Source organism: Bombyx mandarina, chromosome 04 (genome assembly GCF_030267445.1).
Source record: "Bombyx mandarina strain Sakado chromosome 04, ASM3026744v2".
NCBI classification, from domain to species: Eukaryota; Metazoa; Arthropoda; class Insecta; order Lepidoptera; family Bombycidae; genus Bombyx; species Bombyx mandarina.
This window is the reverse complement of record NC_143211.1, coordinates 5,668,293-5,695,623: the sequence shown is the minus strand read 5'-3', so window position 1 is coordinate 5,695,623 and position 27,331 is coordinate 5,668,293. Positions and strand designations below refer to the sequence as shown.

At 36.1% G+C, this 27,331-nt stretch overlaps 2 protein-coding genes across 2 annotated transcripts in view; one reads left to right on the top strand and one right to left on the bottom strand.

Annotated features, from left to right (window-relative positions):
* Nucleotides 1–22,800, top strand: part of slf (C-type lectin domain-containing protein slf) — a 27,706-nt gene extending 4,906 nt beyond the window's left edge. The window contains exons 2-5 of the mRNA XM_028178228.2: nt 11,454–11,562; nt 20,700–20,879; nt 21,412–21,548; nt 22,227–22,800. Of these exons, the coding sequence (XP_028034029.2) occupies nt 11,454–11,562; nt 20,700–20,879; nt 21,412–21,548; nt 22,227–22,472 (672 nt within the window). The 3' untranslated portion in view covers nt 22,473–22,800. The remainder of the gene's footprint in view (nt 1–11,453; nt 11,563–20,699; nt 20,880–21,411; nt 21,549–22,226) is intronic.
* LOC114245857 (uncharacterized) lies at nt 21,331–27,331 on the bottom strand. The gene is made up of 5 exons (XM_028178162.2): nt 26,515–27,331; nt 26,215–26,415; nt 24,538–24,684; nt 24,356–24,470; nt 21,331–24,284 (listed from the first exon to the last, which is right to left on the bottom strand). The coding sequence occupies exons 1-5, from the start codon at nt 26,665–26,667 to the stop codon at nt 23,881–23,883; spliced, it is 1,020 nt and encodes a 339-aa protein (XP_028033963.2). The 5' UTR covers nt 26,668–27,331; the 3' UTR covers nt 21,331–23,880.

Sequence of the window (27,331 nt, the reverse complement as noted above, 5' to 3'; positions counted from 1 at the left end):
TCTCGAAGAAAATTGACTGAGCCATGCATACACTGGTGGTAGGACCTCTTGTGAATCCGCGCGGGTAGGTACCACCACCTTGCCTATTTCTGCCGTGAAGCAGTAATGCGTTTCGGTTTGAAGGGTAGGGGTGAGACTTTAGAATTTATATCTCAAGGTGGGTGGCTTATTTACGTTGTGGATGTCTATGGGCTCCAGTAATCACTTAGCACCAGGTGGACTGTGAGCTCGTCCACCCATCTAAGCAAAAAAAAAACCAGGATGAACATGAGATTACTCCTACTTAATTTTATTTTTTAAGCTACGGAACACTAAAATTTATTCACCGTTTCGTCTCATTGCCGATACACATTTACGGACGATTACTCTTTGTTATAATCCGAATCGGACGTAAGTTTCGCAAGGTTCGGACCGAAGGCGCATCGTCAATTGATGCATTACGCGCCGGGACAAATGTCAGATGGTCGCGCAACGGTTCAAGGCTACAACCGTACGTGGCTTATAAACGAAATTACGTTCAGATATCATGAATATTCAAAGTAGGCATTAGAATTCTTTCAACTTAACAGGAACCAGCGAATCGTCTGCGGATTTGTTTGGTGTACTTCGTTTCGCGCCGTCGTTTGTAATTAGCAGGATTATGATGATCATCGTTTCCTTATTGATATGCGTAATGTACAAACGTGGAGAAGTTTACGTTACATTGACGCTTAGGTAATTGTTTACTTATGCGCGCGTTGATGTCTTTTCTTGCATCGTGCTCAACATAATTGGGTTATTATTGTAATCGAGGCGTACGTGAGATTGATTGTCTATTGCAAGAAGTTACTTAATATATAATGAATTGTGATAGGTTAATTTATCTTATAATATAATTGAAGAATTAGTCTGTCAGTTTTCTTATAACTTGGTGACATAACAAACAAACTATAACTATAAAGCAATAAGATTTAATATTATAAAGAGAACTGGGTAGCTGACTGAAAAATAAATGTCGTTTCAATTTTACAAAACTGACAAGAATGCAATATTTTTACGTATGACGTCATTTGTCACGATATAATGTAATACAGATTAGATACTCTATTATTATTATTATTATTTTAAGTATTTTAAATATAAATCTTTAAAAATTGACGGCGATAGTTATCGAATGACTGTTTAACTTTATCTAGTGTTCGTCAAATCATTAAAATTCGACTTTAATAATTGAAACCTCAAAAAATCCATTCAGTACATTTTCTTTTTTGTTTTATTATAATTTTTAATAGCGTTCTAATATATATTTGATATTACATATTACTTACCAAAAAAAACTTCAGCTGATGAAGAAAATAGAAAATAGTACCTACCTTTTCGTTGTAAATAATGTATTAACAGAATATATTGGAAATCGTTTTTAATAATAAGGTCGCTTCTTATAATCACTATGGTTACATAAAGAAAGTTTTATTTAGCAACCAGAGCATGATATAGAGATAAATGATTTATGTGTCTCTTGATATTCACAATGAAAAGTATTAACTTTTATTAAACTTAAATTAAACTTTTTATTAAAATAAATATACAGTACTTTTTACTAAGAGTCGAGTATCGTGTGTGAACTCACACGTTTAACAATTAAAAACATAAACGTAATTAATTAGTATTTTAATTATTTTATTTACATCTTGCATTTATATCCTTATTGTACACAGAAAAATGAGATAAAGTTATATTATAACAATTATATATTCTTTACTTAGTCTTTATAAAGTATGAAAATCGCGAATTATTCGCAACGTTAATTTTAATAATAAACTATATTCTTTACTTAGTCTTTATAAAGTATGAAAATCGCGAATTATTTGCAACGTTAATTTTAATTCATATTAAAACAAGTCGTCGCAATCAAATGATTCAGGCGCGACGAATGTTATCGAACATAAATTTTATTGATTCATAAAATTTATGTTTATTGTAAATGAAATCGAAGGCAAGGTCTCTTTGTAACGATTAAACCAAACATCGATCGTCTCCGAGGTCGAAAATGTTATCGAATAAAGGTTTTATTAAATCGATTCTCACGGGGGCATCTTTTTGTTTTTATTTGTATAGTCATAAATGGACAGATGAGCTCACGACCTACTTATTCGGTAAGCGGTGGGGGAGGGTGATGGGAGAGATGTGCTCTGCTCTAAGCGCTTCACTCCCGCCTTTGCCTTTCATGAGTTCTGCTTCATGCGAGGTTCGGACTTGGGTTGTTGAGCTACAGGCGGTTTTAGTTTGTTCGACTCCGACATACCCCACCCGCCACCCCCAGTGGAGGGTGGGAGTCCGGCGATTTCCTCCTGACCAAAAAAAAACCCGGTAACCGTGACAAATTTCAATCGATTTGTCCATACGTGCTGTGTAAACTATATTTCAAACGAAATGTGCATCCGATAACCTTTTGAAAGGAAAATAAAATTGAAAATGAAAATCGAACATCGAATTTTAAGAAAGTACATTTTGCCTAGTAATAAAAAAAATACGTCACTAGCTTCGTTTCTGGATAGGCGAGCTTAGTCTATTATCTTTTTTTATTAATTAATTCTCTACCATTATTACTACGCGATTTTCGCGAGAGATTAATTACGCGAACAGTCGAAGAACCTGTTTTGTTTTGTGTGTCGTTAATTACGCGAACAATCGCAAGAAGTGCGCGCACACAACATAATACAATTGAGACTACGGTTTCAATTCTCTCGGTGGATTAACGATATGACTTTGACGTTATAACAACTTCATATCAGGTAGCCTAACCTACAGAAAAAATGCTGAAATTTCCCCATTTCGAGAAAATTCTCTGATGTATATTGGCCTTAATTTTTTTTATGAAATCGACAACCAGCGCCTTCGGATTGTCTTAAAACATATTCGTGACATTGATCTTGCGAGTCACATAACTCGAACATTTCCTAATAACGAAAACACTATAAATATAACATTAAACAAGTAAATTTGTCACTTTCACGCAACGTTGATTATGTATGCATTGTGCTCATACCTGACGTTTCTATTGTATAAATTGTGTGATTATTATTTTTATACAAATTTACATACAATAAACAAGCCAACGATTTTAGTGTGATTAAAATCATTACTGTTTTATTGTTCACATAACATTGTTAAATATGAATTTATACTCGACAGTAGATTGTAATTCTAAAACTTTAAATAAAATATTTATAAAATATTAATAAATAAAAATTCAATTAAAATTTTAAAATACAATAGATTTATAAATTCGTTCATCGCTATGCTTAATGAAAATTATTATAATTATATTATAATACAGGGTGGCCCATAAGTCCTTTGATATGAAAAAAAATTTATTAAAATAAAACTAATTACATTATGAATTAAATTTTTATTTACATAAAAACCTTAAAAAACGGGAATTATTTTTTTAAAATAACATCTCCTAAATGTAATCCGTTGCGATCACGGCACTCTTGCAAACGACGTCTAAAATTGTCGATGACTGCGCGGCACGTCACTGCTGAAATGCTTGTCATTTCTCTGCGGATGTTTTCTTTTAGGGCCTCAATTGACCGCGGGTTTGTGTCGTATACTTTAGCCTTAAGGTAGCCCCACAAAAAAAAATCCATCGGGGTCAGATCTGGACTACGTGGAGGCCAGGAAATGTCTCCTCTCTTAGAGATAACTTTGCCAGGAAAAAGTTGACGGATAACGGGCATAGCAGTGTTAGAGGTGTGAGAAGTGGCCCCATCCTGTTGAAACCACGTCCTGGCATTAAAGCCTGAAAAGTTTTGCAATTCTGGTATGAAAAACTCTTCGATCATAGCCACATATCGCTCCGACGTAACAGTAACTGCGCGCCCTCTGCCATCCTCAAAGAAGTAAGGCCCTAGGATACCATGGGCTGACATAGCGGCCCAAGCAGTCACTTTCGGACTATGTAAGGGCTTCTGATGCTTAAGTTTTGGATTGATGGGGCTCCAATAGCGGCAATTTTGTTTACTAACATGCCCGTTAAGATGGAAATGAGCCTCGTCAGAGAACATTATGTTATTGAAGGAAGTAAACCGATTCAACATTTCATTCGCATAATTTTGTCTTTGAATACCGTCAGTTTCCTTTAATTCTTGAACCAACTGAATTTTGTAAGGGTGCATATGTAAATCTTTCTTCAAAATCCGTTGTAACGATGTCCTGGAGACGTTTAATGCTCTGGCGCGCTTACGAGTTGACTGTGTCGGATTTTCGCGAATAGACTGTGTCACTGTGTCTATGTTTTGTTCCGTACGTGACGTCCTTGGGCGACCCAACCGCGGTTTATCTAACGTCGAACCGGTCTCCTCGAACTTAGCAACCCAGTTCTTAATCGTTTGAAGAGTTGGAGTGTCGTCAAAGTTGTGTAAACCTTTGTGTTCTCGAAATTTACGCCGCGCAACGGTTGCCGAATTGTCGTTTTTATAAAACTCGCGCACACAAAACGCACGGTCCGCTCCGGTAAAACGCTCCATCGCGACTAAATTCCCAGAAACCGAAGTTACTCCCCCCGCTTCCCCTGCACCGCTCACGCGCGCCCTGTTCGTTTTATTCAAATTTTACTTTTCAAAGGACTTATGTTATGACCCTGTATTAAAATAATTCGTTGTGCCTATTCAGGTATTCCTATTTTAAGAACAGACTTCTAATTTCAAGATGAGTGGCGGCATTAACATATTAATTTTACTAAAAGGTAAACGCATAACTCGAGTCTGGCCGTGAGCTCATTAAAAAAAAAATCGAATAAAAATAATTTATTAAAGCATCCTCCAAGCAATCCGAGATATCGAATTCTTCGAATCGAACTCATAGGATCAATGCTTTCATCAAACACCGGTCACTTAGTTATATCTTCACAAACGTTTAAGCAAATACCCAGTGCCGGATTAACCATGTAGCGAGAGTAGCAATTGCTACGGGCCCCGCGCGAACGGGGTCCCCGCATATTTAAACCCACTCATCTCTGCCCGAGCTTAATTTTTTGAGTGACTTATTAAGAAAAAGTTGTTTGTATAAACGTGTAGAATTTCAATCAGCCTGATAATCAGCTCTACAAAAAGTCTGACGTATGCAAGCACTCTTACCCGACACAGTGTTTTTTTACCACTTTATACTTAAGAACCCATAGTAGATCAAGGGCTCTTTGAAATAATTTGCTACGGGCCCCGCGCTTGCTTAATCCGGCCCTGCAAATACCGAATCAGACGTTGAAGTTGAATAATAAAATTTCACCAGACCGATGACAGTTCAGACCCCGTACCATGTGTTTACGATGTCGGCAGCAATTCGAATACAAAACGTGTAATCGGTTACGTACACTCGTAATGAGCTTTCGCTTTTAATATCACGTTTTATGCTAACGAAAGGTTTTTTATGCCTCGAGCTGGTTTTCTTAATGTCGACTCACAAAAGACGTTTTTTTGCGACCAATGACTTAATAAAATCCGGTTGCAGTGCTTAATAATATGTCTGTATAAAATGAATGAAGGATGTTGATCGAAAATAGGTCATTTTAATTTCTTAGAAGTTTACATGCAATACTTGAATAGTTGGTGATATTCTGTCCTTGTCCAAGGCAAGAATTCAATGTGATTGTTTACGTTTTTTGTTGGATAAAAGTGAGAGAGAAAGAGAGTGATTTTTTCAGAAGTTTGCTGTGTAGCGTTTTTCGCGGATTAGAAATGCTCATGAATGTGACATTGGTAGAGAGTCGGCGGTAGGACGTATGGATATTACCATGATGTTACCTTTTTCTGCCGCGAATCAGTCGTGCATACCGTGCATGAAGGCTGGTACAATCGTTATACCATAAATTTGAGACATCTACCTGGTATCTCAGGGTAGATGGCGGCATTTACGTTGTGAAGACGTTGTGTAGTCCGAGTACTCCTGTTATCATTTAACATTAATGCGCTTTGAAAACCATTATAACTTTAACTTTCTATTGCGTAGCTTATAACACTGCTAAATGTAGGTCAGGTTAAGAAAAAAAAACCTCCACAGCTTAAGAACTAAACAGAAAACACGCATCCCAATATTTTGGTCAAAGTAATCAAATGATTGTATTATCATCGTCCCTTGATACGTGTGCAAATTTTGAATTTAATCGAATTTCTTGATATTTGTAATAATAAAGTAAAAAAATTACCTTAAATACATAAATATAGACACAGACCATGTCAATAAAATCGTTACAAAAACAGTTTAATTACGATTTAATTTAATTTATATTGCGAACATAATTTCTTGTCTTTAAATGACTAAAAAAGTAATTTTCATCATTTATTTCAATATATCAAACGTGAAATTTTATTATACGAGTATTGCACAATGAAATTTGGCAATGATGATACAAAATGACGAATCTAATTTGAATTCATTCAAGTTCCTAAATAAGAATTTATAAATAGATACGTAGTAGATATAATTACGTTCATGCCTAACACGGAGCCCGTAGTGTTCGGCAAGGCTCTAGACAAAACTCCGAGCACGAAGAATCGGGATCGTGACCAAAACCAGCGGACTACGGCCTCGGGCTCTTGCAAAACCCCGTGGAAATGTATTGTGCTTCAGTCTGAACTAAATACACGATTGGCAAACAGATTCGCGAATACCATTGAACCGCACGTTCGCGGAGAGCACACATTGTTTGCCGTTGTAACGATTACTTGTTCATTGTCTATTGTGGTACGACTACAGTTTTATTCAAGATAGGCATCTGTGAAATATTGCTTGTCGCAACAGAAATTGTCATGCACGATAAGTACCAATAGGACTAGGCGGATAAGCTCTCCAAAACTTAGCACACTTTCATTAACTTGACCCGTAGCTGTAATTACTTATACATATGTAACGGAATATTTCAACTTTTTTTTTATTAAATCCAATACGTCGGATAATTGCCCTCTTATTCCACTGCATTATTCTTTATTCGTGGAAGTTATTTGTGAATACGACTAAAATACGATTTTCTATAGCAAAATCAGTGGGTAAGTGGCTGCAACATTTGGACATCAGTATAGTCGCTTGATATAAGTACACTGAGTCCTTAGGCCATTTTGCTGCGCGACCGAACTGAAAAAAATGTGATAGTAAAACCGTAAGAAAAAGTCCGTGGAATAAAACCGTTAAATGAGACGTGCGCAGGCGCGAAAGTCGTATACACAAGCGAGTAGTGTATAATACCTTTCTCTTTCTCCTTCTTTTTGTAATTATTTATATTTCTATGTAATGTTATGTTGTCAAACAAAAATAAAGAGACATATTTTGTTATTTTAATTGATAATTTGAATTACGTTTTTTTTATTTTACGTAATTTATTATTTCCTAAAATACTGAATTTCCTAAATACTTTCCTGTACTTAAGTAAAAACTAATCAGCAAAATTTAAGAGAAAAATCAAGAAAACCTACAAAAAATTGATCATGATATTTTTTTTGCAAATTATATCGATTTACATTAGCCGAAGGAACTTCGTTCCTACCTGGTGTCCCACGACATCACATTTTTTTTTTAGTTTGTAAACTTAAAGGCTCTACCAGATGTTATTAAATTCTTTCAGATGGGCTCATCCCCCAGTCAAGGTCAGTAGTAAGAATTGCCCCTCGAGGCTACTGACAAAGCCCTCATGGCTAGTAGGTAGGCAAAAAATAAGTTTATCGACACTAAAGCGATGCCAACGCCAAGCCGAATTTATCGCCAAACATTTTCACATACAATGAGAATCGTAATTAAACTTTTCCAATGCATAGCATTAACCATGTTAAGGCACGGAAGCTAATTAAATCTAACCATGAATGATCAAGATAATAATCAAAGACCTAAGCCGTGTAGGTGATGATGCTAATACGTAGCTCATAGACGCGGTGAGATCGAGATTACCGCCTACGTACGTGAACGCTATGCGTATGTCAAGGCCAATTCGTACCCTTCCGTGGAAGGTACTCCGCCTGACGACAGCCAGTTTCCGGGTACAAAGCGTGCCTTCACGACATCTACGCAAACACGTTTTTGTACTCTGCCACGACAATAGATCCTTTTTCCATACAGTCGTTTTGTTTGTTCATCTGCTCGACATGATTTGGTCATTACGATTTCATATTGCGATTATGCAAAGATAAGCTTAAGTCAGAGGTTCTCAGTGATTAGTATGTCTGGCCATTAATCAGAAATCCGATACGGCTATGTTTTTCGGTCATCTCGAATCTATACTACGATTTTTCTGTTGTCTATGCGTATATAGCAACTTCAACTATAAAAATATCTCCCTTATTCAAGTGTTAGATAATGTTACAAGCCCTTACGGAAAGGTACAAATCTGCTGCTAGTTTTTGGCGTGAAGCAACTATGCTTTAGGACAATGATTATGGTACAGTCGTTGTCTCATAGTGGACAGCGGTATTCAATATGCTGTCTACAGTGTCCGGTGCCGCTAATATTAAGAAGTTCGTAAGCTCCTCTACCCATTGTCGTTTAGAAAAATATACCACGACATTACGGTTATTAGGTCGATGTTTCGTTATGGTTGTAGCCACCATGTCATGTCACCTGGGACATCGCGTCACGAACACGCCCAGTCAGTTTGCGGCGGTCACCGACACACTTACGTAACGATATGGTAACGTCGCTGGTTGACCAACGAGACAACTTATCTTACAGCAACATCTGAAATAATCTCTCGGTTTATCTTTGCTCAGCGGGTGACATCATAAGCTAGTGTTTGCATTTGACCGTCCACCGCTACGTAGTTGCCGAGAATATTGACACACTGACCTCCGGGACACAAGGGTAGCACATATTAATGATGCTATTTATCTATCTGAGCTATTGGACGAAGAAATAGTGTCATAAAGTTGGGGCATACGAAATGCAGTATGCTGGTCATTTATCGGCTGTCTCAAGTGTTGGTTTTTTTCGTACCAAATCGTTGGTAGCCTACTAGCTACTAGGGGCTATTCGAGCGACGTTTGGATAGCTAAGTGAGCTCAAGGGCTCAACCTGAGAGAATTTGGTAACACTAGCCCTAGCAAGAGCGCTTCGTTGAATCTACCACCGGATCAGAATCGCGACCCACGAGAAGTTCCGCCGAGAAACTCAGTGGGTTGTGTCTGTGAGAAGTGTTCGGAAATTGAGAGGTTTTCCTTAAAGCGCAGCTGTGTGATAATATTTTTATGCAACTACAATAAATATTACGTAGGTAAACGATTTATCAAAACCTTTGCTGTGTTAATATATTTAAAGAAAACGAAAGCCAACACGCAAGTAAATATGTAAAGTGGGTAGATACAATATATGTATTTATGCAATGCACTCTACATAATTTAAACCAGTCTCAGAGCTGTCATCTCAACGGAATTGCAATAACTTATTACATATTAACTGGATATCCTTTGCGACAAACGTAGGTAGTTATTTCGGTACATTTTAATTTTTATTTATAACTAGCTGACCCGGCAGACTTCGTAGTGCCTCAATCGATAAATAAAAGACCTAAACTTTTGTATAAAATAAACTTAATACAAACAAAAGGAATCGGTCCGACGGGGGACACATCAAAGGAAAAACAAAATTGTTATTTTTATTTAATTCCGAGCATTTTCATATTTTTTTACCTTTTAAACCTTCTCTGGACTTCCACAAATAATTCAAGACCAAAATTACCCAAATCGGTTCTGCCGTTCTCGAGTTTTAGCGAGACTAACGAACAGCAATTCATTTTTATATATAGAGATATTATAACTCAATTTGTTAACATAATATACACATACCTGCATATAGGAGATTTCACATAAAAATTATAGTCACAGGTTTTTATGCAAGTGATTGGGAGCTACTTGTATTCTCTATCGCTCATTTATTGTAGTATATGGACAGGTTTTCGGATAATCTGATTTTAAGTGATTACCAAATTTCATACATTCCATAAAGTGTTTACCTTTTCTGCTTAAGGTATAAGGTACCTACTTACTGAATTGGGAAAACGGCTTCTTTCAAACCGCACGCAACGCATTAATCTTCGTGCCACAAATCATTACTCAATTAATGCCAAATTTAATGGCAACTATAAAATTTTTCAAATTAACTGTATTCGTAGTTGTTCAAATTTAGAATGACATTTTAAAGATATTTGAAAAATAAATGTACCGTATACATACAGTAAATGTACATAGCATATAAATTTCAGAATACTTTAGATGAGAAATTAAAGAGAATTAATTATAGGAGAAAAGAGGATTATAAAAACTGTAGAGAAATCCGTGTCAAAGCGGCTTCGTCAGTGTTACTTCCCCACATTATAAATATTGCTAATATTTGTGTTTTACTGGTGGTAGAACGTGTTGTGAGTCTGCACGGTTACGTACCACCACCGTGCTTATTTATTGCCGTGAAGCAGTAATTGCGTTTCGGTTTGAAGGGCGGGGCAGCCGTTGTACTATAAAAACTGTGATCTTAGAACTCTTAGCTCAAGATAGGTGAAAGCATTTACGTTTTAAATATATATCGGCTCCATTAATCACTTAACACCAGGTGGGCCGTGAGCTTCGTCCACCAACCTAAGCAATAAAAAAAAACGTGTGGCACTGGGGAACTGCCGCGGTAAAGCTATTGCATAGCATTTTTTATCAACTTATGCAATTATAATTAACTGGGACTAATTCTAACGCTGGCAGCGCTGCTTCAACGGCTGAAGGCCTCAAACGACGGAAATATGAAAATCTCTCTAAAGATTTCATTTTTGTTCCGTTTGGGGTGGAAACTTTGAGCCCCTGGGGCCCATCTGCTAAAATCTTTTTTAAGGACCTTAAAAAAAAACTTTTTGAGGCCTCGGGAGACCAGAAGGCCGGTACGTATTTTGCACAAAGAATTAGCATTGCTATCCAGCGTGGAAATGCTGCCAGCCTTCTGGGAACTCTGCCAACCGGCGGTGAGCTAACGCAGATTTTCTATTTATAAGTAGCTTTACCTAAATAATAATTATTTTTATTCATTTATTAGGTTGTTTTTATAACTAATTATAGATTATAAATAAACCGAACATAAATTACAAAATAAATAAATGTATTAATAATTATAATTAGACAATGATAATTTAATATTAAAACAATAATAAAAGAAGACCAAGCTTTATTAAACATTAATAAAAGCAAAACCTTAACTGTCCCATTCACACTCATAAGCTAGACCGCGCGAGAGAGAGATGGGCAGACTTTTCATGATGCGCATGCAGTGTCACGTTACGCCACGCGCTTATTCACAAACACTACACAAGCGCAACGTTGTTGAGGGTTGTAAGTTTTTTTTCGTTACGGAATTTCATGATTCGGTCGCCGCGCTCAAGGCCCGCGATAAAATCTGTGCAATAGCTTAAAAAACCTGGCACCGGCATAATAATAATTGTTGTTGATATTTGTCCACAGATGCAGGCGTGGTTGGTGGTGGCTTTCGTAGCTGCGTTGTCGGTTCTCGCGACCGCACAGAAGCCCGGTCGTTTCCTGTCGCTTCCCGTTGCGCATAAATGTGCTAATAGTAAGTAATTAATAGCCACATAATTCGCCACTGAAAGAAAAAGAAGTAAAAAAAAAATTAAATGTCGCGTAGCATATTCGTGAACATAAAAGGAAGCGGAAGGCGGACAATATACCGGTCAACGTTCTCATCGAACCCATCGCTTACGCGAAGGGTTCAGCGAGTAAATTAACCCTCAGACACAGCCCACTGAGTTTCTCGCCGGATCTTCTCAGTGGGTCGCACTTCCGATCCGGTGGTAGATTCTGCGAAGCACGGCTCTTGCTAGGGTTCGTATTAGCAACATCGTCAGGTTTGAGTCCCCTAAGCTAACCTATTAGTTAAGGTTACGCTGATATAGCCTCTCTAGAGAATCTAGACCATCACCTTAGGTAGGAAAAAAAAAGTTGGTGTTGTTGTAAAGCAGCCTTTCCCAAAGTGGGCAATAACGCCCCCTTGTGGGTTTGCAGGCCTAAAGGGGGACGGTAAGAGACCCAGAAACAAAATAGGGCTGTTGTGTAGGCTTGGCATTTGTAATTTCATCTAGGACTCTTAGACACTGACTGAGCTCTCGGTGTAGTAGTTTTTAGGTAGGTGAAAAAATGGGAGCGCTAAAAAATAATTTATTCTCAAAGTGGGCAGTAGACAAAATAAGTTTGAGAACCACTGTTGTAAAGCGAAAGTTAAATAGATTTTTACAAATTGAGACCCCGTACATTTCAATCATTACTTATGTCGTTTTAGTTATACTCACATAATCGGTTTGAGATTTAAAAGTATGCAAGTAAAATTGATTTGGGTATAAAGAAATCAATAGAGTAGAGTGTGTTGCCTAGAAGTGAGGTGTAGTCGTGCCACTACACTGGGTATGTATTCAAGGATACGCATCAATTCTAACAATGCACCTAACGCTTTTGCAACAACAGACTAAGTAATGAAGTTCTTTTAGAAATCGATGTTCAATTGTTTTTATCCAAAGTAGGTACGCAAAATTTAGGATAGGTAGATAGGTACCCAAAACTTGTAAGTTGGAAATACTTCAGCCTCGCGGTCTTACGCAATGTCAAGTGTTCATGTTCAAGTGCCCTCAATGGAAAAACCAACATTTTTTTTTTTTACGTCGTTTAAAATAAACACTTCATGAATTCTCAGAATAAAACTGGCGCCTAAACTTGGAACCGAAACACGACCGGTTCTCTATATTGAGCTAATCTACATAAATGTACATCAGTTCTAAATCCGGACTTTTCTGTAAATATATCTCGTCATTTATATGTGATTGTGTTTTTGATTATGTGATTTTGTCTGTAAAATGCATTGTGTTTCAATTCAATAAAAATAACAATTTAGTATCGCAAAATCATATTTAGGTATAATATTTATTAGTCTTATTACATCAAAACAGATAAAACTAATTTATTTTTATACTTTTCGTGGTCACAGATGACTAAAAGGGTTATTCGTCGAAATATTTTGACTATTGTGCCAACTGCCGTCTAACTTCTTTATTTATTTTTATTGCCTTTATAGGCAGACGAGCATACGGCCCACCTGATGGTGAATGGTTACCGTCGCCCATGGACTTCAGCAATGCCAGGGGTAGCGCCAAGCCGCTGCCTACTGCTTCTAAATATAATCTAATTTTAAAACTCCTCGCGTTGTTTCCTCACTGCTGAGGGTCGCGACCATCATGGATTCGACAGGATTTTACTTCTTGTTATGTCCGTCCAGCGCCTCCGATCATTGGCCGCACGATGGGCTTCGTGGAATGGGATCTCTAGTGTGGTGCGGATTTGATCAAACCACCTTGTCTGATTGCGCCCGCGTGTTCGTTTTCCCTCGATTTAAATTTTAGAACTAAGTTAAATTAATACCGCGTAATTTGACATTTCGATGGCTAGCTCCAAATATGACTATCCGTAAATAATGATCGCGGCCTACGTTAGTATCGAGAATCTTTGATCATAAAACGAGTTCTGATTATGCAAAAGGAGTAATAAATTAAATTGACGATTTACATTTTAGGTTAATTTAGTCTTCATCGGAATGGACGTTAAAATATTTTAAGTATTTAGCCCTTCTAATTAATTACCCACTGATTTAAGATGAGCGTTGATTTAATTGTTCACTATATATTTTCATGGACGTAACATATTTGCAGAATTTCACAGATACTTTATTGTCCTTTTTTTTTAAGATTGAAGGATTACTGGTGGCCCGGAGGCCTTTCCAGTTTTACCAGGACAGGTGGGCAAGCAAAGGCTCAGCCAGGAGACTTTATTGTTCTGTAATGCAACGAACTCTGGAATTAATCAGACTGCGTTAGTTTTTTTTGTCAATTACATGCGTTGTAGTTTTGTTTTTGTACCTAACTATCGTTTCATTTTAAATAGCGATGTTGTCTACATCCACACAAATCGTGTTGCTCATCTAAATCACATAACATGATCAATTACATAACAATTGAATTATTTAATAAAAAAAAAAACATTTTGTTATTGATAATAAAATTATGGTGATATTCTATAGGTATATGGAACAATATTTTTTAGTTTTCTATTGAAGCTCAATTACGCAAAGGAAGTGTATACACGCAACCCAAGAAACTTGTATTCAAACAATAGAACATAGACAAAATAATTTATTGACCTTCTTAAAAAATAGTACACACAACATTTTATAAAATACTTTTTTAAAATTAATACATAAAATTCCTGTTTTAACGTAAAACAGTGAAAAGTTCGTTCGAAATACGCAATCGATTTATTATAATTTATTAATTAGGCTTACATTGCCCTAAAGAAACAATTTCAAGCTTCTAACAATTTCCTTTTCTATTGGGAACGGTGAACGTTCTCGTGTCGTTGACCTGTAGAACTGAGGTCACGACCTGCGAATCGAGGTCACAGCACCCCACACCCCAGCCACCCTGTTCCCAATCTCTAACTAGCTTCATTTATAAACCAAGTTATACAGAATACAGGAGTTTCCGAAATGAAGCTCAGCGTTAGCGCCGGTGATCCCTGAGACGATATTATTTAAAAACACCGAAACCGTAAAATTTTGTTACTAACGTCTACGCGCAATGTACATAGCTGAATTCAAAATCAGCTGATGCGAGGGGTCTACTGCTATTCGCTTTAGATTGCGGATTCATCAAATATGAGATTAACAGGAAGGTGGTAGGACCTCTTGTGAGTCCGCACGGGTAGGTACCACCACTCTGCCTATTTCTGCCGTGAAGCAGCAATGCGTTTCGGTTCGAAGGGTGGGGTAGCCGTTGTAACTATACTTGAGACCTTAGAACTTGTATCTCGAGGTGGGTGGCGCATTTACGTTTTAGACGTCTATGGGCTTCGGTAACCACTTAGCATCAGGTGGGCTGTGAGGTCGTCCACCCATCTAAGCAAAAAAAAAAAGCATAATTCGAATATCATATTATATTGGTGCTATAGGTGCACGCTTGTTTTAAGACAATACATTATCGCCTTTTTGACTTCGGAACGCCACTCATAGTTTGTCTCTCTAAAAATAAATAAAAAGGTTTTTGCGCAAATGTGAGCGCACATTTACAGATCCCTAAGGTTTTTAGGTCACCTTAACAGTTAGGGATTCATTAAAAAACAATGTGTTAAAAAAACAAATAACTAACCGTATGATAGTAGTAAAACATCTATACCTACCTACATCCTGGTTACTGGTGGTAGCACCTCTTGTGAGTCCGCGCGGGTAGGTACCACCGCACTGCCTATTTCTGCCATGAAGCAGTGGTGCGTTTCGGTCTGAACGGTGGGGCAGCCGTTGTAACTATACTGAGATCTTAGAACTTATATCTCAAGGTGGGTGGCGCATTTACGTTGTAGATGTCTATGGGCTCCAGTAACCATTTAACACCAGGTGGGCTGTGAGCTCGTCCATTCATTTAAGCAATAAAAAAAAGATAATAAAAAAATCCTTTGTTAGTTTTCAATTACTTAAAAAAATAGGTAAATTAATTTATCGTTTCACGGGATTGTTTTGAATTCTTAAAACAGAGCATTGTATTGATGTAATCCCGTAAACCAATTACAATAATTAGCTATGTACCGCTAAATATTTATTCTGCAAAAGATTTAACAATGAACACTAAAATCTACTACATAGTAACTTTTTTCATATAAATGTATTATAATTTGTTTTTATAAACATATATTTCGACCATACTGTAAGCATCTTTCTTTTCATATTTGATTAAGACTCCACAAACGTGTATTTTAAGTGAAAATAGGAAATAACTTTCGACTTGTTAGAAATTTCTCTTCAACAACGCGTCAGTCATGTCGGCAACTTTAAGAGTTCAGGTATATAGGTTATTTTATTATAATGAGATAATCTTTAAAATGTGCAACACATAAATCATACAGTAAGTACAATATAGTAAACTTTTTTCAAACATAGAAAAAAGTTTTGACGTGACAACGACTTTTTATAATTCGATGGAGCCGGCTGCACGCACGAAAAAACATGACTCATGCAGCGTTACCTCGCTCTGAGGCGTTCCATTTAAGGCTAGAAGTGCAAGCGAGAGCGACAAAGAGGCACAATCGGAATCCGCGTTCGGCAGCGTTCGACATCTGTCTCTCTCCTACTTGAGTGAGCGATGTATCCGCGTGGACAGCTGCTATACAATAATACATTTACATGTTTTCGTCAAGTATGAAGTTCAGTGAAAAGTGAATGTGGTGTCAATTGTTTATAGCAACGATAATTGCGATAATTGAAAAATGAAACCATTCCATTAGTATTTTCTTATGACGTTGTCACGTTCAACTATCGTCAGTAAACCGCCTTTACAGACAATCGATTTTTTTATCAACTCGAATGATCATTCTCCTTATAGTTTTCAAATAAACATTTTTGCAAAACTTGATTTGTAGATACCTAAATCAAATTGAAACACGCGTCGTGAACTGTATTTCACAATATAAGTAGGAGTTCCATTTAAACATTCCCATAGCAATTATGTAAGTGTCCGTCTAGCATACGATTACCTATTCTACGATTTGTAAACGCTCAATGTGAACTTAAGCGTTACTTATCTTCAGGTTTTGCAATGGTCAGGGCCTTGACAGCGCGCTGCATCTCCACAACACTGTTGTGGATACGAATTTCGGTTCTGCATGGTCGTTAAACTTTCAAGTCGGACACAGTACATTTGACAATTCAAGTAATGCCATAAGGCGGATGACGGCGTTTATGTTATACTGTCTTTGGTTCACTTGGTCCATGGGCTCATTCGTCAATTCACTGCTATAGAAAATTAACATTAAATAAACTAGAGGATGTAACACCAATGGAGCTATTATCATTACATAGCTATTACCCACGACGTTCAGGCCCTTAACCAGGATTCCCCGTTCAATGGGAATCAAAGACACATAACTAAATATGTACCTACAGAGATATTAAGCATCCAGCCAGAGAGCAAACAAACCTGTTCATCACACGAATGTTTGCACGATCTGTGAATCGGACCCACGACCCTCAGCCTCGGGTCGTTGACTAATGGACCACGGAGTCAGTCAAACATTGACGTCAAAATTATTAATTCTTGGATTAGTCACTGAGTAATGCTAATCATCTCGACAAAATTAGCTCGTGTTTAATGGGTATGTATCAAAATACTTGAATCTCTAGTTCTTTATTCCTAATTCTTTTCCAAAAAAAAGTATGTTAATGAAAATTTAAAAACAAGGTATATTTATTATTTTACTCTTTTGAAATAGATATTGTTTATTGAGCACATATATTTATGAAGTAGATACTTTACTAACAATTGCCTTTTAATTTTTCTCCTCTTTTGAAGTGTTTTGACGTGAATTAATAATAATCAGATTTCATTATTGTGGCATATAATTTGTCAACAGACAATTTTTACGAAACGAAATTGTTTTGTCAATCTTAAATCTACGTACCTACCTATCAATCGTAGTTTTGGGAATCGACATAGACAGAGCAAATCATGTAGTGAATTAGAATTAGAAGAGGCTTCTAGGAAAATCTTAGCGCTGTACCTAAGTGATTGAATTTAAAACTTTTGTATTAGTGATGATCAGCATACATCAGTTTCGACACATCGTAGACATCTCGTAATCCGTTTATTATTCTCATCAGATAATACTGTTCAACACTATTTTATAGCGACTAGACGTTCATTCAAATTACCTTAATTTAAGTCAGTTTTGCAACAGTAACCCATTAAATAACACGATTTTTCAAAATTCCAGTGTTTCGAATAAAATAATAATGAAATACAGTACAGTTGTTAAAAACAATTTGTTTTCTTCTGACTTTTCTTTGTGAATAGTCATAGCCTTCTTTATAACTGGTGGATCGGTATATGAGCGTTCGTCAGTCTGTCAGAACGCAAGGTCTCAAAAACAATAAACAGCCATGCCGCGTGTGAACTTTATCACATTCACATCGTAATCAAACCTCATTACTGATATCTGTACAGTTGCCTGTAATTATTCATTTCGCAACCTGACTCGCAACGAGATTGTATGAAATTAACTTAAAAAGCTTTTAGTTCTTTACAGTTCAATCAATAGTTATTACGGAGTTAATAGATTTAAATTTCAACATAGATATAGACTGAATATAACTATTCAAGGAGAATGTTAACTGATATAATTTCGAAAGTGTATCTTTCATAGTTTAATTTAAAACAATCCGAAGCCATCTAGAATTTCATCGAAGTTTCTGGTATAATTCTAAAAGTCGTCGCAATATGGGTGTTGGCCTTCACTTGTCCAGGAGCCGCTTGTGGGTCCGAATGTTGGTTCAATTAAAACATTCGCAATTTATGAGGTGGTCCTTGGTGTACCCGTGTACCCATTCGTAATTCATAGGTTGTGAGGGGCAGTTATCAATTTTGAAGCATTTACCTGCGAGCCTATTAGGATAAAAAACCTACCACAATGAAGGGACAATTTTGTGTAATAAAATCAAATATAAAAACGGGAATTTTCAAATGGCTGAGTCTTCAACCTCATACTAATATGAGCGGCGATGGCATTATGATGTCTACCAACTGCAATAAACACGATGTAGGTATATCGTAATAAGAAAAGATTGAGACCGAATATCGGGACACTAAATACGTAAAATCAATCATAAAACAATTTCTACACGCTCAAATATTCATCGATCCTTTGACACGTAACATTACGAACCAGCAAAGACACTTTGCAAATATACCCGACATTCCTCAGATTATGTAATTAACTGTGATAAAAACCTCCATCCATCCTTACAAACTATCACATTTAAATAGTTAGCAGGATTGTTACCGTAGCACCGGCTCAGGTCAACATAACTAAAAAATCGCAACCCACTAAGTTTCTCATCGGATCTTCTCAGTGGGTCGCGATTCCGATCCGGTGGTAGATTCTGCGAAGCACTGTTCTTGCTAGGGCTTGTGTTAGCAAATTCTCCCAGGTTGAGCCCGTGAGCTCACCTACCCCTCAGTGCTTAACTGAAATAGCCTCTTAGGTTACCAGCGAATAGGTACGAAATATAAAAAAATCAATGGCAAATGTTGCATTATTCTGAGATTTTAATGAAACACTCATTTATGTTATTTTACGCACAAGGCAACGAATTATCAGCAATAATATAGTCGTAATGATATTTCTCGTAGAAATATATACATAGTAAGTATCCGGTCGGTGATCCTTGGCCCAGTTGGCGCCCGCGTGACTGACGCATCTGTTTGCTTCGGCGTCGGTCGACGTCGCCGCAAACCGCGTCGCTGTTACATTGCAACATCGTCTGCCAAAATCATCAACGGCATACCTAACGCGACACGAGCTTAAGGTTACGTCCTTAAACGTTAATTGAAAGAAAATTAAATAAGCACTTTCTTTTGCTGTTCTTAAAACGATTCTCTCCATTTTCACTGGTGGTAGGAACTCTTGTGAGTCTGCGCGGGTAGGTACCACTACCCTGCCTATTTCTGCCGTGAAGCAGTAATGCGTTTCGGTTTGTAGGGTGGAGCAGCCGTTGTAACTATACTGAGACCTTAGAAATTATATCTCAAGGTGGGTGGCGCATTTACGTTGTGGATGTCTATGGGCTCCAGTAACCACTTAAAACCAGGTGGGCTGTGAGCTCGTCCACCCATCTAAGCAATAAAAAAATAAATTTAAGCAACTATTGATATGTACTTATGTGTGTACATGAATATTTACGATTTTAAATTAGTAAACAAGGTAAACTAATTTAAATCATTTTGAAACTGTATCAGTGTCGCTAAAACATTCAAATAAACCACTTAATTATGGAAATCTATCAGTTTCATAAGATTTACTTACATATTTAAAAAAAAAATCTTTTTGTGACTTTTATCTTTTTCAAGTTAAGAAAGAAATTTGATGTATTTATATTATTTAGATTTAAACAAATCAACTACAGCGTGTGTTTTTGGTAACAGATACTTGTTGTTTTAACGTTAAAATTAGTAGAAATTGCAAACTTTTTTTCTTAAGCCAAACTGTGAAATGTTATGCGGTTGTGAAGATTATGCAAGATGTTCGTTGCACAAGTAACCTTACCGCTTTACTGCACATATACAATATATGACTACCCAATGTCATGACCGTGATTGATTATGATGAGTACATGACCCGTGGCGTGAGGGTCACCGGGATTGCTGTTCCCTGTCATCAAATTATTACCAAGAATATGAGGTTAATTGCTATTGCATCATTTGGTTTTTTATTATATACGATAATGTTATGTTACGCTTGGTCTAATTAAATATAACCATCGTACCTATTTCTGCCGGCAAGAGGTCACGCCTGCCGGTTTGAACAACAATTGTTGTACAACACAATTGAGACTTCGACCACATGACTCAAAGTGAGTAGCTGCACGTTTACTCAGATGTCTATGGTCTCTTAACACCAAGTGGACCTTGAGCTAATTCAACTCTGTAGGTATTTGTAGGCAGCGGCTTGGCTCTGCCCCTGGCATTGCTGATGTCCATGATCGACGGTAACCAGTCACCATCAGGTGGGCCGTATGCTCGTCTGCCTATACGGCAATGAAAAAAAGAAAGAAAAAAAACATCTGCAATAAAATAAACATGTTTCTGTAATTCCGCCTTGTTTAAACAGGACCAAAGGAATTCTTTTACCAAGGACACAACTACTTCTACAGCGGTCACGTTCCCGAGCTAGCCAACCGGAAAGTAGACTGGTTGGACGGACGCAACATTTGCCGTGAATACTGCATGGACCTCGTCTCTATGGAGACCCAGGAAGAAAACAATCTGATCTTCAAGCTCATCCAGCAGAGTGAGTTATTAACCTTCGACGTTTAAAGATTAATAAATTTTTATAAATACTGAGGACCGTTAGTTTAATTTTACGTTTTGATAATCAAAATCAGTTTTTATTTTATTACATTATTCGGTCGTTGTAGTTTCATAGCACTTACGACTTGCACAATTTGCAAATTAAATACGGTTCGGTTACATTGAATGCAATAGCCGCGTCGACATCATCTATGCAATTAAAAAAAAAAAAAACTCAAGGTGGGTGGCGGTATTCTTGTTGTGATGTATATAGTCTGGTAGCCACTTAACACCAGGTAGAAATATAAAAAAGTTAATACCGAAAAAGTAAAAACCGAATTAATGGAACGTCTTAAGAGTTACGTTGAAAGATTACAATTCTAGGACATGTCAAAGTCGTGATAAAAAGGAACTGAACGTATTTATAGACCGAATAAGATTAAAAACAAATATTTACATACAATCATTTAATGCAATGAAAAATGAACACACATACACACTGATGAAATAAACAATTTTTATTTTTATTTTAGACGATGTTCCCTACATTTGGACATCGGGACGTCTATGCGACTTCAAGGGATGTGAAACGCGAAAAGACCTCGAACCCAAGAACATTCTCGGCTGGTTCTGGTCCGCTAACCGAGAAAAGATCTCGCCCACTAATCAGGTTAGCTAACACAGCTCTACGCATACCTTTTATTTTCATTAATCGTCTTTTCGCATTAAGTGTACAATTTCCAAAAATATTCGAAATTGAGTTAAAATGCGGAATCATTTGGTATCACCAGTATATTTCTCATAAATACTGTCAAAAGAGCGTAGTTTAGTTTTAGTTTACTTATATTTTGACTACCTACTAATAACAAAATTAATACATAATTTGATCTTGAAAAGACATATAAAGTAACTGGTAAAAACTAAAAAATAAATGTTGCAAAGGTGATGAATATTATAAATATCATATTATTATGTAAAACACTCTCCTGTAAAATTTAGTAAGTTTTGAGATTATACAGTTTTAATGCGAGAAGACGAATATGTAAGTCGGAACCAATTCCTATTACATGCTCGTTAGAAAATACCAAGCCCGAACAATATTATGAATTGTACAATACTTCATTATGAAATATTTAAAACACAAAGTCGAATAGTTGTGAAAGTATTATTTGCATTTTGAATAACCGTAGTTGAACGAGATATGTAAATACATAGGGTACAGAGATCACCGAGACTCGAAACTTTTCCTGTGTAAATTCAAACCTTTATGATGATTTTTTATTTCCGTTCGCAATTCTTGCCACAATCAAAAAATCACTTTAACGATAACCTTTTTCTTTTTGAATAGATACCGAACCGCTGGGGCTACAACCCTTGGTCTCAGACCGGGCACAAGAAGCAGCGCCAACCTGACAACGCAGAGTACGATATCAACGGTACTTCGGAGTCTTGTTTGAGCGTCCTCAACAACGTTTACAACGACGGCATCGCCTGGCACGACGTAGCCTGCTATCACGAGAAGCCCATCGTATGCGAAGACTCCGAGGAATTACTGAACTACATCGCGAGCAATAATCCCGGTCTCCGTCTATAATTTCAAATCCCGGAACTAATTAGATTTCACGATGTTTTGCAGTTACCATAATTTCTCATAAAACTTAAAATGTGTCCGGACATGTTTCTTATACGCCCATACATTGAGGGCTTACATCAATCATATTTATTTTAATGAAATACATGGTCGTCGTTCTCAAGCAACATGAACATTTGGATCTCTCAATCGCTGCCTCTAACTTGGTTACGAAACCTTTACAAAAAAAACAATGTACCTTATTTAAGTATTAATATTAAGTATAATTACATAATAAGGAGTTTATTATTTTATATTTGTATATAAAATAAAAATAAAGAAATAACAAAAACGCTCGTTTTATTTTAAAACAAAATATGGTGTCAATATCGAGAAACCATATCACATTATTGTCATAGTCATTTTAGCTACTTATTTAAAACTAACCTCTGTATTGTCATACTGGATTCATGAGAATCGAATTCGCGAATTAGTTTGAAAAAAGAAAACTACGAACTGTGAAATAACTACGACTTTGAAAAATAATGGACGGTTTTGGCAGATAATTAATACTGATTTGCGTGTAATAGTGACAGATTACAGTACAAAATTCGAGGAGTGCGTTTGTGTCCAAAAAAATAACGTCAAAGGAAAGTACAGCGCGGGTAGGTACCATCACCCTGCCTATTTCTGCCGTGAAGCAGTAATGCGTTTCGGTTTGAAGGGTAGGGCAGCCGTTGTAACTATACTTGAGAGCTTAGAACTTATATCTCAAGGTGGGTGGCGCATTTACGTTGTAGATGTCTATGGGCTCTACTCTAAAGGAACACCAATTTCGAGTAATGTTTTTTTTTTGGTTTTAACTACTCTCTCTCTTTTACTGATTTTTAACTATTCTTTTGATACTTCGAATCACGTAATCTTACCGAAATCTGAACTTAAAAGCCATTACAAATTGCCAATCAAAATTACCAATGCCAATCAAATCCAAATTTCCGTACTTAATGAAGAAAGAAATTCTAAAGTACAAAAATTACAAATACTAAAGCTTAAAAAATACTATCCATATTCAGAAACAAAACAAGTCGTGTAAACCAACTTAAAAAAATCAAATGTGTAGCAAATCTCGCCCGGTGATGCTGATATGGTCTCTAAAGATCATCAGCGTAAGAAAAAAAAAAATTAACGATGTTAATTTAAGAGACATCGTAAGACTTGGTGATTTACTGAGTAACTGCATTAAATACGCATGCACATAGCAGTCTCCGGCAATCTCTATTACAACCATAACGTTATGATTATTATTGATGTAATGCTAATGTCGCCAAAACTTTATATAAATAAATCTAAAAAAAAAATAAGCGAAAAAATCCAACAAAAATCAATATTATTAAAATAACAATAAAAAAACTTCAATAAAAACAAAGAAATATCAATTATGAGTAGATCCTAATCTGGTCGTAGCTCTTCCGATTGGTTTAGCATTTTTGTATTTTTCACACATTCTAAGATCTCGGATTTTATTCAACAACAAATTCAAAGCATTATACTCCTGACCCGCTATAGTAATGTACATATTGGAGTACATTTCTATTTCTTCAAATGTTAATGTGTAGATTGTTTTCTGTTCCTTTAATTTTGCGTTGACCACAGTGCTGCCATCTTCCGAAGCACAATCGGACTTCCTGGCTTCATAGATGTCAAGAACCTTACCACAAATACTATTATAATCTTCTAAAGACAAATTCGTTGAAATGTTAGGTATGGTTACATTTGGTAAAGGTTTTAGCAGGCACGCACGATGTCGTCTACGGTTTGAGTATAGGACCGATAAATCTAAAAAAAAAAATTTTTTCTGTTGTGATTTACATAATAATTACATTTTTTCTTATTCTATCAATACTTACTTTGAATGTAAGCGCTCTCATTCTTTTCTAAAAATACTGGCCATCCTTCTAACTCGTCGACAATGTTTACGAGAGAACTACATCCGCTTGCTTCAAAATACAAATTTCCCAACACCTAAAAGGTTTCACGTGTTTTAATGTAATCCTTTATGAATATTCGAAATTTCGTAAAATTCACTTACTACGTCGTTTTCTTTGGTAGAAATAACAGCCACAGGAACAAAATAAAGCCGTTTGGAATACTTTATGATCTCTTGCATTTTTTCAATGGCACCTTTATTCCAGTTGGTACAAATCTGATTCTCAATCTCACAACTTTCATTGATTCTCTGAAAACAATATTCAACGTTCGTTCCGTGTAATTACAATTACAATTGTAGGAAGGATCGATGCGGCGTTGAAATTTTATTTCCCATGGCTACTAAGGTAATTGGTGATATGGGATAGAGAATCTTAATGATAATTAGCTATCTCGCTATTAATAAGAAGATATACGAACTTTTTTTCATTCGTGTATGGACAAGCTTTTGGCCCTCATGGCGTTAAGTGGCCAGCACTGAAATTAAACATGGCGACGTGAAATCAGTCACATCCAGAGACATGGCCAAAGTCTCAATTGTACTATACCATGAATATCCGATCATTAAACGGGTTTCAAACAGGCCATGACTTCGCGGAAAAATTGGCAGACTAGTGAAACCTACCCCTGCGGCCACGTAATACGTCGGTCATCACCTAATTGCGTAAATAAATAAAAAATGGTTTGATTAAAATCACAAGGTAATTAACTATTAGTTTCGTATTTCCTTGATAAAAACTATGGTGCGTCATTTGTACCTTGACATAGGTAGTCGAATACTTTGGACGTCTCATTCTTCAAGTCAAGACGACATGAAGTGTATACACGAGATGTGAAGAATAAATAATAAAATAATTAACCTGTTTTGTTACTTTTAACAAAATATTAACTCCTATTTGCATTTTTTACCGATGATAGGACGTCTTGTGAGTCCACAGGGGTTGGTACTACTACCCCGCCTATTTCTGCCGTGAAGCAATAATGCGTTTCGGTTTGAAGGACGGGGCAGCCGTTGTACTGTAAAAACTGTTACCTTACAATACATATTTCAAGGAGGGTGGTGGCAGTTACGTTATTGATACCTATGGACTTCAGTATTACTAACACCAGGTGGGTGGTGTGCTGTTTCAAAAATTTAATTTTAATTTTTATTAATTTAACTTAAAATTGATATTATCTTTTAGTAAAAAAATGTTTCAATCCATCACAACTTTCAAATTTGTTTTTTATGCACGGTATCAAATAAAACTATGCCTTGCAGCGCCATCTAGTACAAGCTATTGTCAAAGAATTCGTATTATAGTTCTAAATAGGCAAGATGGCGCTAATTCCATTAAGTTTATTAATGCTATCAAGTTTTAGGGGTTTTTTTCTACAGAACTACTTAATATTAAAACCACTTTATCCAAACTTTATACGTACAAAAATAATACATATAGTACAAACTTATAATATTTTCTAATAATTTATTTGGATGTATTAGATTAAAAAGGAGGAATGTTAGATTATAATTTTAATAAATATTAAAATCTATAAATAAACTGATAAAAAGTTAATTAATTTGTCATAATGATTCAATACACATTGGAAATGGATTACCTATTTATTAAAATGCTATTTGAGGACATTTTCAATGCACATCAAATGAGATACTTTTTTACAAATATCAAATAATTATTCACACACATAAGGCAGTTTACCATCATTAAATTTATTAAATTAATTTAACATATTTATTTTATTTATTAGAATGATAATTGCTTATAAAAGTGCAACTTACTTTATCCAGAGGCATGACTCCATGTATACTGGCTTCAAATACTTTAGTTGGCAACTTTTTGTACTCTGGGGGTAAGCTTATAAACACAGTTTTTTCATTAGGTCTTAAATAAATACCAAAATCTATTAACCATATTAAGCACTGTGATTCCATAGTAATTATACCACGCGTCCACCTGCTTTGCCATAATACTGCGACATACTGTTTATCGAAAAAAATTTCAATTAATGAAGAGATAAAAAAGGGTTTTTTAGTTTAATGTACGCATGAACTTGAAACTTGGGTAAAAAAAAATCTTACTTGGCCGTGATTGACTTTGGATGGATCGATGCTACTGCCCACATTTTGAGACGAAAGTATTTGGTCATTTTCAGGTAAGTTAATTTTCTGACTAGCCTCAGGCATACAAAAAAAAGAAAAAGGGTTTATAAACGTTGTTAAGTTAATATTCATTTTGTATAATAATACACTGAGTGAGAATCGGTACCGCACAAATAATAATTCGAAAACTGTCTAGAGTACTTATTATTGAACTACCTAGCCACAATTCACATAACATTTCGGTTGAACTAAACGCTTACGTTGGTGAACTTTTAAATATGAATTTTACGAATACCTACATTAAAATACCTAATATCAATTTCTTATTCGGTACAATTTGCATATATCGGACTTACTATTTTCGCGCTAAAAACTTAAATAAGGAAAATCAAAGTAAAGTAAAAAGATAATATTTTAAAAGACGTTTTATGGTGTAACCACAGCGAGAAGCAAAAAACTAGTACACCGCCATCTATTGAATATTACAGTAAACTTTCCCTGACAAACTTAAAAAGCATCATTTCATTTGACAGATACTTTTCGTTAACGAAATTATTTGGAATTTCAAACTAATACGTCAGAAGAAAACGTTTCCTCCATGTATGTATTGCTTTTATTTTATTGCATTTGAAGATTGAGCATACGTACTGTTTATCTGACGGTGAATGATCAAAGTCGCTCATAAAGGTTGGCAATGTCAGAGATATAGCCGCCTAGCGGTGAGGACTCTCGCCAAACCATGGAGAGATATGCTATAACGCACAGAAAGCACCATGAAAGGAAGTTCATAGAAAGC